Here is a 15,313-nt window from a genome sequence, read left to right as displayed (position 1 = left end):
AGGTGTTTTTTGTTTGTTTTTTTTTAACAGTCAGAGCTAACTAACAATAGAAGTAGCTGCCTTGCTAGATCATGAGCTCCCTGGCAGTGGAGGTGGTTGAGCAGAGAAGACAGGACTTAAACCTGTTGGAAGTGACTGTTACTGTGAGCTTCTGATGGGCGGGGACCATGTCATTTTGATCTCTGCGTCTAATAAATGTCTGAGTGAATGAACAGGACTGTAGTGTGAAGTATGGTATCATGGAGATGTGAACAAAGAGGAGGGAGCATGGCCCTGCTCTGGGCACCAGGGGAAACCTATGCTGAGTGAGATCCAGGCTTTGCACATTAGAGGCTATGGTCTGATCCAGTGGGCAAGGTGAGTCTGCAAATACTTATACAACTAGGTGTAGGGAGTTAGGCTGTATAAGACAGGTATAGATAGTGTGGAACCCCCACTTGAGAAGATTCTGGAAAGTCTTCTGGAGAGGGGATATAGGAGTTAGACCTTGAGGGATAGGGACTGGCAGGAGGGAGGCCCCCAGACAGGTTAGTGGGTAAGGTGTGGGAGCAGGAATGTGCAAGTACTGTTTGGTGGTAAAGTGTGGTGGAGGGGAGGGAATATCAGAAAGATAGGCAGAGTGGAAGGTGGTGAAAACCAGGCTGTGTGACTGCTTGGTCCAGCAGATCTGGGCTTCTCAAACGTTTCTTCTGAAGTACTTGACCTCAGAGGAGGGGACTTACCCTCCTGCAGCCTGACACAAGCTCAGAGTTTCTCTAAAATCTCATTTTATCTCCAAGATTCAAGTATATACTTCATAATCATAAACACTTGTTTTAATTTAAACATTTTTCTTCCTTGAATATTAGTGAATATATCTCTAGGAAGATGTGTGACATTTGTCCTATGGCTTTGACTATCCCTTGCTTCAAGCCAGTTTGAGAGGCAAGGCAGCAAAGTATTCATGGGGTTTTATTGTTTGTAAAATTATTTCATATGTGTTATAGGAGTACATCTTTTATATACAGTCTCCTTTATAAATTCTGGAAAGTCCTCTCACTTAGGCAGTTGTACTAAGTCATGGCAGTTTCTCTGGGAGCTGTGGTCCTTGCTGAGGGAGCTACATGGTATGTAGACTTCCAGTAACATGAGGAGCTTGAAAGGTATTTGAAAGCTTTTGTTTTATTCTCTTTATTCTCCTAAGAGTACAGAGTTACCTTCTTTGGGAAAAAGCATTGGATTGTTTTTTTTCTAGTGTGCATATTTTTGCATCTTGTGTGCTTGTGTTGCAGGGTGGGGTGTTGGTTCTGTCATTTTTTTTTTTTTTAAGCTTTGATTCTTTTTTTATTCTTAATTTTATTTTTTTATATATACAGCAGGTTCTTATTAGTTATCTATTTTATGCCGGTTTTGTCTTTTTGTCCCTATTTGTTCACGTGTGTGTGGGGTGGGGATTGAATAGGCGATAATAGGAAGAAGAAAGAAGGGACTAAGAGAGAAGATACTGAGCCCTTATCTTCTTATCTTGCCTCAGACAGCTACTATATTTTTTATCATCTGTGAGAGGTGACTGACTAACTTGATAAATTATCTGATAAACGATCCTGGGAAATGCATGAGCAGATGTGTTAAACCACCGCTTGAGCCAGCAACGAGGGCTTTCAGTGTAAGCTGGTCTGAAGCTCAAGGGCCTTAGACAAATCTAGGAACTGTGCTCAGGATCTGGAAATGAGAACGGGGCTAGAGGAACTGTCATGAATATCGCTTAAATCTACTAAGTAATACTGCATTATGCTTAGGTGTTTTTCTTTAAAATATGTCATTATTAGAACCAGTGCTTGGTAATATTCTTTTCAGTGCAGCTGTTTAATGTGAAAAAGGATAATGAGGGGGAAAGCATGCTAACCCCTGAGCCGTGACCAAGGACCCATACCTCAGACCCCCAGGATCCTCCCACTGTCCTGACTGTAGGATCAAGTTCAGGGTTGGGGTAGGGGGTTACTGATTCGAAAAAGCTGACTCTGCAAACTTTAAAGTAGAGGAGGTGAAAACAGGAGCAAGCACCGTGAAAGTATAGAATGCCAAACTGATATAAGGTAGGAGTATCCACTTGACAGATGAGCAAACTGAGGTCCAGGGAGGTTAACTGACTGAGTCATAGAGGCTCACTGACCACAGCCAGAGAGCTGTGAGGACAAGAGTCAGGACCAGGGTTGAGATCGCGACACTGCTGGATTGGGCCAGTGGGCCAGTGTTGTCAATGCATACAGTCTGTCACATCCTGGGCTCATCTAACATCTAGTAGATTCCTCGCTTATTGCCTTTAAGAAAATTCTTTCTCTATCTGGGTCTTAGTTTTTTCATCTACACGGTGGGGATTTTACCCCTTTCTTAAGGCAGCTGTGGCATGAAAGATCATGTAGAAGGCTCACACGTCAAGATGAAAACCTAGAACATGTTTGAAAGCAAGGGGCTGTTCTCACACATCTCTAGGACATTTTTGGGGTGGTATGCTTGGGCAGGTGTGTAGTAGGCTGTAGTCCAAGAAGGTTTCCCAGAGGAGGTGATATTTTTAGAGCTAAATCTGGTGCCCACTGTCCTGCTGGCTTGTTTTCCCCTCAGGACCTCCATGTTCCCAATGAGGACCGAATCAAGCAGCTGCTGGGGCAGGATGCCTGGACCTCGCAGAAGAGTGAGCTGGCTGGCTTCTACCCCCGGCTCATGGCCAAGTCAGACACCGGCAAGATTGGTTTAATCAATCTGGGCAACACGTGCTATGTGAACAGCATCCTTCAGGCCTTGTTCATGGCTTCCGAGTAGGTGCTGCTTTTGAATTCCCTGTCTGCCCCTGCTTCTCTCCTCTGGGCTCCCTGGTGTGCGGGGGTGAGGTAGGGGTTGGAGAGGGTGCGTCCTGCTTTGTGTTATCGGCATAATTCCCTGAGGTCTGTGGGTATGTGAAGGGCAGGTGAGAGTTCCCAGAGGGCTCCAGGCCATTGCCAAGGCAGTAGGTCAAGACCGGATGGAAACTTGAGATGGGGATTCAGGGCCTCAGCTGCAGTGGGAAGGGAGTCTGCTCTGGGTTGGTCGACATCACTGACTTTTCTGCTAGAGTCCGTGGGGGTGGATAGTGTCTTCCATAGTGGGACTTCCACTCACCCTGGCGTTAGATGCCCCCTTTTACTAAAAAAAAGTCTTCATCATCAATGGCTACCTATCCAGCTTATGGCTTGCTTAGTACATTCACATTGTTGTGCAGCCGTCACCACCATCCATCCCTATAACACTTTTCATTTTGTAAATCTGAAACTCTGTGCCTATTAAACACTAACTTCCCATATTCTCATTCTCCCCTCCCGACAGCCTTTGGCTACCACTGTTATACGTCTTTGTCTCTACAATGATTTTGTCTCTACTTTAAGTACCTCATATAAGTGAAATCGTACAGTATTTGTCTTTTTGTTTGGCTTATTTCACTTAGCAAATGTCCTCAGGGTTCATCCATATTGTAGCATATTTCAGAATTTCTTTCCTTTTTTAAGGCTGGATAATATTCCATTGTGTGTATAAGCCACATTTTGGTAATCTGTTCATTAGTAGAGTGACAGACACCTGGGTTGCTTCCATGTTTTAGCTGTTGTGAATAATGCCACTATGAACACGGGAGTGCAAATATCTCTTTGAGACCCTGCTTCTGATTCTTTCGGTTACATACCCAGAAGTGGAATTGCTTGGTGATATGGTAGTTCTGTTTTTTAGTTTTTTTGAGGAACCTCCATATCGTTTTCCACACTGGCAGCACAGTTTACATTCCCACCAACAGTGCACAAGGGTTGGGATTTCTCTACATCCTCCCAACACTTCTTTTCTGTTTTTTTGATAATAGTCATCCTAATGGGTGTGAGGTGGTATCTCATTATAGTTTTTAATTTGCAGTTCCCTAATGATTAGTGATGTTGAGCATCTTTTTATGTGTTTATTGGCCATTTGTATGTGTTCTTTGGCAAAGAACACATTTAAAGAACACATTTAAATCCATTACCTAGTTTTGAATCAGGTTGTTTTTTGTTGTTGAGTTTGAGGAATCTTTTTGTATATTCTAATATTAATCCCGTATCACATACATGATTTGAAATTTTTTTAACTTTATTTTATATTGGAATATAGTTGGTTAACAATATTGTGATAGTTTCAGGTGTACAGCAAAGTGATTCAGTTATACATATACATGTATCTATTCTTTTTCAAATTTTTTTCCCATTTAGGTTGTCACATAATATTGAGCAGAGTTCCCTGTGCTATGCAGTAGGTCCTTGTTGGTTATCCATTTTATTTGTTTTTTTTTTTTTTTTTTTGTGGTACATGAGCCTCTCACTGTTGTGGCCTCTCCCGTTGCAGAGCACAGGCTCCGGACGCGCAGGCTCAGCGGCCATGGCTCACAGGCCCAGCCGCTCCGCGGCATGTGGGATCTTCCCGGACTGGGGCATGAACCCGTGTCCCCTGCATTGGCAGGCGGATTCTCAACCACTGCGCCACCAGGGAAGCCCTATCCATTTAAAATATAGCAGTGTGTACATGTCAATCCCAAACTCCCTAACTATCTGTTCCCCTCACCCTTCCCACCTGGTAACCATAAGTTCCTTCTCTGAGTCTGTGAGTCTGTTTCTATTTTGTAAATAAGTTGATTTGTATCATTTCTTTTTAGATTCCATATATAAGCGATATCATATGATACTTGTCTTTCTCTGTCTGACTTACTTCACTCAGTATGACAATATCTAAGTCCATCCTTATTGCTGCAAATGGCATTATTTCATTCTTTTTAATGGCTAATATTCCATTGTATGTATGTGCTACATCTTTATCCATTCCTCTGTCAATGGACATTTAGGTTGGTTCCATGTCATGGCTATTGTAAACAGTGTTGCAATGAACATTGGGGAGCATGTATCCTTTCGGACCATGACCACGTTTTTCTCCAGATATATACCCAGAAGTGCAATTACAGGATCATATGGTAGTTCTATTTTTAGTGTTTAAGGAACCTCCATACTGTTCTCCATAGTAGTTGTACCAATTTACATTCCCACCAACAGTGTAGGAGAGTTGCCTTCTCTCCACACCCTCTCCAGCATTTGTTGTTTTTGGATTTTTGATGATAGTCATTTTGACTGGTGTGAGGTGATATCTCATTGTAGTTTTGATTTGCATTTCTCTAATAATTAGTGATGTTGAACATCTTTTCATGTGCTTCTTGGCCATCTGTATGTCTTCTCTGGAGAAATGTCTATTTAGATCTTATGCCCATTTTTTGATTGGGTTGTTTGTTTTGATGATATTAAGCTGCATGAGCTGTTTGTAAATTTTGGAGACTAATCTCTTGTCAGTCACATGATTTGCAAACATTTTCTCCCAATCTGTGGGTTGTCTTTTCGTTTTGTTTATTGTTTCCTTTGCTGTGCAAAAGCTTTTGAATTTAATTAGGCCCCATTTGTTTATTTTTGTTTTTATTTCCATTACCCTGGGAGCTGGATCGAAAAAAGTATTGCTGTGATTTATATCAGAGAGTGTTCTGCCTGTGTTTTCCTCTAAGAGTTTTATAGTGTCCAGTCTCACATTTATGTCTTTAATCCATTTTGAGCTTATTTTTGTGTATGGTGTTAAAAAATGATCTAATTTCTTTCTTTCTTTCTTTTTTTTTTTTTTTTTTGTGGTACTCGGGCCTCTCACTGTTGTGGCCTCTCCCGTTGCAGAGCACAGGCTCTGGACGCACAGGCTCAGCTGCCATGGCTCATGGGCCTAGCCGCTCTGCGGCATATGGGATCTTCCCGGACTGGGACATGAACCCGTGTGCCCTGCATCGGCAGGTGGATTCTCAACCACTGCGCCACCAGGGAAGCCCTAGTTTCATTTTCTTACATGTAGCTGTCCAGTTTTCCCAGCACTGTTTGGTTTTTAAATTTTTTATTTTTGGCTGTGTTGGGTCTTTGTTGCTGTGCATGGGCTTTCTCTAGTTATGGTGAGCAGGGGCTACTCTTTGTTGTGGTGCGTGGCCGTCTCACTGAGGTGGCTTCTCTTGTTGCAGAGCATGGGCCCTAGGCACATGGGCTTCAGTAGTTGCAGCAGGCGGGGTCAGTAGTTGTGGCTCGTGGGTTCCAGAGCGCAGGCTCAGTAGTTGTGGCTCATGGGCTTAGTTGCTCCACGGCATGTGGGGTCTTCCCGGCCCAGGGATCAAACCCGTGTCCCCTGCATTGGCAGGCGGATTCTTAACCACTGAGCCACCAGGGAAGTCCCCCCAGCACCATTTGTTGAAGAGACTATCTTTCCACCATTGTATAGTCTTTGCTCCTTTATAGCACATTAATTGACCATAGGTGCGTGTCATTTCTGGGCTTTCAATCTATGTGTCTGTTTTTGTGTCAGTACCATGTGGTTTTGATGACTGTAGCTTTGTAGCATACTCTGAAGTTAGGGAGCCTGATTTCTTCAGCTCCTTTTTTGTTTTTCTGATTGCTTTGGCTATTCTGGGTCTTTTGTATCTCCATACAAATTTTAAGATTTTTTTGTTCTAGTACTGTGAAAAATGCCATTGGTAATTTGATAGGGATTAATTTATTGATCAAATTAATTGATTCAGTCTACATTGAATCTGTAGATTTCCTTGGGTAATGTAGTCATTTTGATAATATTCATTCTTCCAGTCCAAGAACATGATATATCTTTCCATCTGTTTGTGTCATCTTCAGTTTCTTTCATCAGTATCTTACAGTTTTTGGAGTGCAGGTCTTTTGTCTCCTTATGTAGGTCTGTTCCTACATAAGGAGGAAAGGTCTGTTCCTAGGTATTTTATTCTTTTTGATGTGATGATAAATGGGATTGTTTCTTGAATTTCTCTTTCTGATCTTTCATTGTTAGTGTATAGAAATGCAACAGATTTCTGTATATTAATTTTGTAACCTGCAACTTTACCAAATTCATTGATGAGCTTAGTAGTTTTCTGGTAGCATTTTTAGGATTTTCTATATATAGTATCATGTCATCTGCAGACAGTGATAGTTTTACTTCTTCTTTTCCAATTTGGATTCCTTTTATTTCTTTTTCTCCTCTGATTGCTGTAGCTAGGACTTCCAAAACTGTGTTGAATAAAAGTGGCGAGAGTGGACATCCTTGTCTTGTTCCTGATCTTAGACGAAATGCTTTCAGCTTTTTTTTTGTTTGTTTTAAAGAAGATGTTGGGGGTATGAGTTTATTAATTAATTTATTAATTTTTGCTCTGTTGGGTCTTCGTTTCTGTGTGAGAGCTTTCTCTAGTTGTGGCAAGCGGGGGCCACTCTTCATCGTGGTGCACGGGCCTCTCACTATCGTGGCCTCTCCTGTTGCGGAGCACAGGCTCCAGGCGTGCAGGCTCAGTAGTTGTGGCTCATGGGCCTAGTTGCTCCACGGCATGTGGGATCCTCCCAGACCAGGGCTCGAACCTGTGTCCCCTGCATTAGCAGGCAGATTCTCAATCACTGTGCCACCAGGGAAGCCCTGCTTTCAGCTTTTTACCATCAAGTATGATGTTAGCTGTAGGTTTGTCGTATATGGCCTTTATTATGTTGATGTAGGTTCCCTCTATGCCCACTTTCTAGAGAGCTTTTATCATAAATGGGTGCTGAATTTTGTCAAAAGCTTTTTCTTCATCTATTGAGATGATCATATGGTTTTTATTCTTCAGTTTGTTAATGTAGTGTATCACACTGATTGATGTGCAGATATTGAAAAATCCTTGCATCCCTGGGATAAATCCCACTTGATCATGGTGTATGATCCTTTTAATGTATTATTGGATTTGGATTGCTAGTGTTTTGTTGAGGATTTTTATGTCTATGTTCATCAGTGATATTGGCCAATAATTTTCTTTTTTTGTGGTATCTTTGTCTGGTTTTGGTATCAGGGTGATGGTGGCCTCATAATATGAGTTTGGGAGTTTTCTTTCCTCTGCAATATTTTGGAAATGTTTCAGAAGGAAAGGTGTTAGCTCTTCTCTAAATTTTGATAGAATTCACCTGTGAAGCCATCAGGTCCTGGACTTCTGTTTGTTAGGAGTCTTTTTTTTAAATTTAATTTTATTTTTTTTTGCGGTATGCGGGCCTCTCACTGCTGTGGCCTCTCGCGTTGCAGAGCACAGGCTCTGGACTCTCAGGCCCAGCGGCCATGGCTCATGGGCCCAACCGCTCCACGGCACGTGGGATCCTCCCGGACCAGGGCATGAACCCGCGTTCCCTGCATCGGCAGACGGACTCTCAACCACTGCGCCACCAGGGAAGCCCTGTTAGGAGTCTTTTAATCAGTTTCAATTTCAGTGCTTGTGAGTGGTCTGTTAATATTTTCTGTTTCTTCCTGGTTCAGTCTTGGGAGATTGTACCTTTCTAAGAATTTGTCCATTTCTTCTAGGTTGTCCATTTTATTGGCATATAGTTGTTTGTAGTAGTCTCTTATGATCCTTTGTGTTTCTGTGGTGTCAGTTGTAACTTCTCCTTTTTCATTCCAAATTTATTGAATTGAGTCCTCTCCCTTTTTTTCTTGATGAGTCTGGCAAAAGGTATATCAATTTTGTTTATCTTTTCAAAGCCCCAGGTTTCAGTTTCATTGATCTTTGCTGTTGTTTTGTCTCTATCTCATTTATTTCTGCTCTGATCTTTATGATTTCTTTCCTTCTACTATAGGTTTCGTTTGTTCTTCTTTCTCTAGTTGCTTTAGGTGTAAGTTTAGGTTGTTTATTTGAGATTTTGTTGTTTCCTGAGGAGAGATTGTATTGCTATAAACTTCCCTCTTAGAACTGCTTTTGCTGCATCCCATAGATTTTGGATCATTTTGTTTTTGTTTTCATTTGTCAACACTTTTAAAAAATTTCTTTGATTAATTCAGTGATCCATTGGTTGTTTACTAGCATATTGTTTAACTTCCACATGTTTGTGTTTTTTACAGTTTTTTTCTTGTGGTTTATTTCTAGTCTCAGCATTGTGGTTGGAAAAGATGCTTGATATGTTTTGAATTTTCTTAAATTTACCATGGCTTCCTTTGTGGCCCAGCATGTGGTCAGTCCTGGAGAATGTTCCATGTGCACTTGAGAAGAATGTATATTCTGCTGCTTTTGGATGGAATGCTCTATAAATACCAATTAAGTTCATCTGGCCTAATGTGTCATTCAAGGCCTATGTTTCCTTATTGATTTTCTGTCTGGATGATCTGTCCATTGATGAAAGTGGGATGTTAAAGTCCTCCACTATTATTGTGTTACTGTCGATTTCTCCCTTTATGGCTGTTAGTATTTGCCTTATATATTGAGGTGCTCTTATGTTGGGTGCATATATATTTACAGTTGTTATATCTTCTTGGATTGAGCCCTTGATCATTATGTAGTGTCCTTCTGTGTCTCTTCTTTGTTATAACAGTCTTTATTTTAAAGTCTATTTTGTCTGATATGAGTATTGCTACTCCAGCTTCCTTTTTTTTTTTGCAAGTGATTTTTTATTTTTTTCAACATCTTTATTGAAGTATAATTGCTTTACAATGGTGTGTTAGTTTCTGCTTTACAACAAAGTGAATCAGTTATACATATACATATGTTCCCATATCTCTTCCCTCTTGCATCTCCCTCGCTCCCACCCTCCCTATCCCACCCCTCTAGGTGGTCACAAACCACCTAGCTGATCTCCCTGTGCCATGCGGCTGGTTCCCACTAGCTATCCACCCTACATTTGGCAGTGTATATATGTCCATGCCACTCTCTCACTTTGTCACAGCTTTCCAGCTTTCTTTTGATTTCGACTTGCATGGAATAACTGCTTCCATCCCCTCACTTTCAGTCTGTATGTGTCCCTAGGTCTAAAGTGGGTCTCTTGTAGACAGCATATATATGGGTCTTGTTTTTGTATCCATTCAGCAAGCCAGTGCATTTAATCCATTTACATTTAAGGTAATTATCAATATGTATGTTTCTATTGCCATTTTGTTAATTGTTTTGGGTTTGTTTTTGTAGGTCTTTTTTCTTTTCTGCCTCTTTTGTTCCCTTCTCTTGTGGTCTGATGACCATCTTTAGTGTTGTGTTTGGGTTGCTTTTTCGTTTTTGTGTGTATCTATTGTAGTTTTGGGTTTGTTGTTCCCTTGAGGTTTTGATATAGCAGTCTGTGGGTGTACAAGTTTCTTTTTTAATTTTTATTTTATTTATTTATTTTTGGCTGTGTTGGGTCTTTTTGCTGCACGTTGGCTTTCTCTAGTTGTGGTGAGCGGGGGCTACTCTTCATTGTGGTGCACGGACTTCTTATTGCAGTGGCTTCTCTTGTTGCAGAGCAACTACGGTAGTTGCGTGTGAGCTCTAGAGTGCAGGCTCAGTAGTTGTGGTGCACGGGCTTAGTTGCTCTGCGGCATGTGGGATCTTCCCAGACCAGGGATCGAACCTGTGTCCTCTGCATTGGCAGGTGGATTCTTATCCACTGCGCCACCAGGAAAGCCCACAAGGTTGTTTCAAGTTGCTGGTCTCTTCTCCGCCTAGAGGAGTTCCTCTAGCATTTCTTGCAAAGCTGGTCTCGTGGTGCTGAATTCTCTTAGCTTTTGCTTGTCTGTAAAGCTTTTGATTTCTCCATCAAATCTGAATGAAAGCCTTGCTGGGTAGCATATTCTTGGTTGTTGGTTCCTCCCTTTCATCACTTTAAACAGTGATGAAAGGCCACTTCTTTCTGGTAGGCAGAGTTTCTGCTGAGAAATCAGCTGATAACCTTATGGGAGTTCCCTTGTATTTGTTGTTTTTCCCTTGTTGCTTTAAAAAATTTTTTTTTGTCTTTAATTTTTGTCAGTTTGATTACTATGTGTCTTGGCATGTTCCTCTGTGGGTTTATCTTGCCTGGGACTCTCTGAGCTTCCTTGACTAGGGTGACTGTCTCCTTTCCCTTGTTAGGGAAGTTTTCAGCTATTATCTCTTCAAATGTTTTCTCAGGTCCTTTCTCTCTCTCTTCTCCTTCTGGGACCCCTATAATGTGAATGTTGGGTACATTTAATGTTGTCCCAGAGGTCTCTTAGACTATCTTCATTTCTCTCTATTCTTTATTCTTTATTCTGTTTCATGAGTGATTTCCACCATTCTGTTTTCAGGTCATTTATTTGTTCTTCTGCCTCAGTTATTCTGCTTTTGATTCCTTCTAGTGTATTTTTCATTTCATTTATTGTATTGTTCATCTCTGTTTGTTTGTTCTTTAGTTCTTATAGGTCTTTGTTGAACATTTGTTGCATCTTCCTGATCCTTGCCTTCATTCTTTCTCTGAGATCCTGGATCATCTTCACTATCATTACTCTGAATTCTTTTTCTGGACATTTGGCTATCTCCACTTCACTTAGTTGTTTTTCTGGGGTTTTATCTCGTTCCTTCACCTGGGACATAGTCCTCCACCATTTTATTTTGTGTAACTTTCTGTGATTGTGGTTTTTGTTTGGCAGGCTGAAGAATTGTAGTTCTTTTTGCTTCTACTGTCTGTCCTCTGTTGGATGAGGCTATCTAAGAGGCTTATGTGAGCTTCCTGATGGGAGGGACTGGTGGTTGGTAGAGCTGGGTCTTGTCCATCTGGTGGGGAGGGCCATGCTCAGTAAAACTTTAAAACTTTAATCCACTCGTCTGCTGAACCGGTGAGGTTGTGTTCCCTCACTGTTGGTTGTTTGGCCTGAGGCAACCCAGCATTGGAGCCTACAGGCTGTTTGGTGGGCCTATCATGGCCTCTGGGAGGGCTCATGCCAATGAGTACTTCCCAGAACTGCTGCTTCCAGTGTCTTTGTCCCTGCAATGAGCCACAGCTCCCCCATCACCTCTGCAGGAGACCCTCCAATACTAGCAGGTAGGTCTGGCCCAGTCTCTTATGGAGTCATTGCTTTTTCCCCCTGGGTCCTGGTGCGCACAAGACTGTGTGTGCCCTCCAAGAGTGGAGTTTCTGTTTCCTCCAGTCTTGTGGAAGTCCTGCAGTTAGTCCCGCTGGCCTTCAAAGCCGGACTCTCTGGGGAGTCCTCCTCTCATTGCTGGGAAACCTGACACGGGGCTCAGAACCTCCAGGCTCGGAAGCCTGACACAGTGCTCAGAACCTCACTCCAGTGGCATAACTTCTGTGGTATAATTGTTTTCCAGTTTGTGGGTTGCCTGCCCGGCGGGTATGGTATTTGATTCTATTGCACGTGCGCCCTGCCTACCGTCTCGCTGTAGTCTCTCCTTTGTCTTTGGATGTAGGGTATCTTTTTTGGTAGGTTCTAGCATTTTTCCATTGATGGTTGCTCAGCAGTTAGTTGTGATGCTGGTGCTCTTGCAAGAAGGGGTGAGTGCACATCCTTCTACTCCACCATCTTTCCAAATATTTTTTCCCAGAGCCTTCTGCGGTTGCCTTTTTACTCTGTGGATAATCTTTTTTTGTTGTTGTTTTTTGTTTTTTTATATATTTATTGGAGTATAGTTGATTTACAGTGTTAGTTCTGTTGTATAGCAAAGTGAATCAGTTATACATATATATACATATCCACTCTTTTTTAGATTCTTTTTCCTATATAGATAATTACAGAATATTGAGTAGAGTTTCCTGTGCTATACAGTAGGGCCTTATTAGTTATCTATTTTATATATAGTAGTGTGTATATGTCAATCCCAATCTCCCAATTTATCCCTCCTCTCCCCATGCCCCACCCCGCCCCGTAACTGGTAAACATAGTTTTTTTTTTTTTTTTTACACAACAGCCCTTTTATTTTATTTTTTTAATTTTTGAATTTTATTTTATTTATTTTTTTACACAGCAAGTTCTTATTAGTTATCCAGTTTATACATATTAGTGAATATATGTCAATCACAATCTCCAAATTCATCACACACCCCCCCCACACACATACACACACACACACACACACACACCCTGGTGCTTTTCTCCCTTGGTGTCCATATGCTTGTTCTTGAAATCTATGTCTCTGTGACATCTGTCTTGAAGAATCCTTGCATCCCTGGGATAAATCCCACTTGATCATGGTGTATGATCCTTTTAATGTGTTGTTGGATTCTGTTTGCCAGTATTTTGTTGAGGATTTTTACATCTATATTCATGAGTGATATTGGTCTGTAATTTTATTTTTTTGTAGTATCTTTGTCTGGTTTTGGTATCAGGGTGATGGTGGCCTCATACAATGAGTTTGGGAGTGTTCCTTCCTCTGCAATATTTTGGAAGAGTTTGGGAAGAATGGGTATTAGCTTTTCTCTAAATGTTTGATAGAATTCACCTGTGAAGCCATCTGGTCCTGGACTTTTGTTTATTGGAATATTTTAAATCACAGTTTCAATTTTATTATTTGTGATTGGTCTGTTCATATTTTCTATTTCTTCCTGGTTCAGTCTTGGAAGGTTATACCTTTCTAAGAATTTGTCCATTTCTTCCAGGTTGTCCATTTTATTGGCATAGAGTTGCTTGTTGTATTCACTTAGGATGCTTTGTATTTCTGCAGTGTCCGTTGTAACTTCTCCTTTTTCATTTCTAATTTTATTGATTTGAGTCCTCTCCCTCTTTTTCTTGATGAGTCTGGCTAATGGTTTATCAATTTTGTTCATCTTCTCAAAGAACCAGCATTTAATTTTATTGATCTTTGCTATTGTTTTCTTTGTTTCTATTTCATTTATTTCTACTCTGATCTTTATGATTTCCTTCCTTTTGCTAACTTTAGGTTTTGTTTGTTCTTCTTTCTCTAATTCCTTTAGGTGTGAGGTTAGAGATTTTTCTTGTTTCTTGAGGTAGGCTTGTGTTGCTATAAACTTCCCTCTTAGAACTGCTTTAGCTGCATCCCATAGGTTTTGGATTGTCGTGTTTTCATTGTCATTGTCTCTAGGTACTTTTTGATTTCCTCTGATTTCTTCAGTAATCTCTTGATTATTTAGTAACATATTGTTTAGCCTCCATGTGTTTGTTTTTTACGTTTTTTTCCTTGTAATTCATTTCTAATCTCATAGTGTTGTGGTCAGAAAAGATGCTTGATGATTTCTATTTTCTTAAATTTACTGAGGCTTGATTTGTGACCCAAGATGTGATCTATCCTGGAGAATGTTCTGTGCACAGTTGAGAAGAAAGTGTAATCTGCTGTTTTTGGATGGAATGTCCGATAAATATCAATTAAACCTATCTGGTCTATTGTGTCATTTAAAGCTTGTGTTTTCTTATTAATTTTTTGTTTAGGTGATCTGTCTGTTGTTGTAAGTGAGGTAAATTCCCCCACTATTACTGTGTTACTGTCGATTTCCTCTTTTATAGCTGTTAGCAGTTGCCTTATGTATTGAGGTGCTCCTATGTTGGGTGCATATATATTTATATTTGTTATATCTTCTTCTTGGATTGATCCCTTGATCATTATGTAGTGTCCTGCTTTGTCTCTTGTCACATTGTTTATTTTAAAGTCTATTTTATCTGATATGAGTATTGCTACTCCAGCTATCTTTTGATTTCCATTTGTATAGAATATCTTTTTCCATTCCTTCACTTGCAGTCTGTATGTGTCCCTAGATCTGAAGTGTGAGTCTCTTGTAGACAGCATATATATGGGTCTTGTTTTTGTATCCATTCAGCCAGCCTGTGTCTTCTGGTTGGAGCATTTAATCCATTCATGTTTAAGGTAATTATCGATATGTGTGTTCCTATGACCGTTTTCTTAATTGTTTTGGGTTTGTTTTTGTAGGTCCTTTTCTCCTCTTGTGTTTCCCACTTAGAGAAGGTCCTTTAGCCTTTGTTGTAGGGCTGGTTTGGTGGTGCTGAATTCTCTTAGCTTTTGCTTGTCTGTAAAGCTTTTGATTTCTCTGTCGATCTGAATGAGATCCTTGCCTGGTAGAGTAATCTTGGTTGTAAGTTCTTCCCTTTTATCACTTTAAATATGTCACGCCACTCCCTTCTGGCTTGTAGAGTTTCTGCTGAGAAATCAGCTGTTAACCTTATGGGAGTTCCCTTGTATGTTATTTGTCATTTTTCCCTTGCTGCTTTCAATAATTTTTCTTTATCTTTAATTTTTGCCCATATGATTACTATGTGTCTTGGCGTGTTTCTCCTTGGGTTTATCCTGTATGGGACTCTCTGCACTTCCTGGACTTGGGTGGCTATTTCCTTTCCCGTGTTAGGGAAGTTGTTGACTATAATCTCTTCAAATATTTTCTCGGGTGTTTTCTCTCTCTCTGCTCCTTCTGGGACCCCTATAATGTGAATGTTGTTGCGTTTAATGTTGTCCCAGAGGTCTATTAGGCTGACTTCATTTCTTTTCATTCTTTTTTGTTTATTCTGTTCCACAGCAGTGAATTCCACCATT

General features: G+C 40.7%; 1 protein-coding gene across 1 annotated transcript in view; it reads left to right on the top strand.

The window, feature by feature from the left end:
* The window catches only part of USP35 (ubiquitin specific peptidase 35), a 90,336-nt gene that overhangs the window by 14,324 nt on the left and 60,699 nt on the right, over window positions 1–15,313 (top strand). The window contains exon 7 of the mRNA XM_059069507.2: window positions 2,602–2,795. Coding sequence (XP_058925490.1) covers window positions 2,602–2,795 — 194 coding nt within the window. The remainder of the gene's footprint in view (window positions 1–2,601; window positions 2,796–15,313) is intronic.

Source organism: Kogia breviceps, chromosome 7, assembly GCF_026419965.1.
Source record: "Kogia breviceps isolate mKogBre1 chromosome 7, mKogBre1 haplotype 1, whole genome shotgun sequence".
NCBI classification, from domain to species: Eukaryota; Metazoa; Chordata; class Mammalia; order Artiodactyla; family Physeteridae; genus Kogia; species Kogia breviceps.
This window is presented reverse-complemented; position numbering and strand designations above follow the sequence as displayed.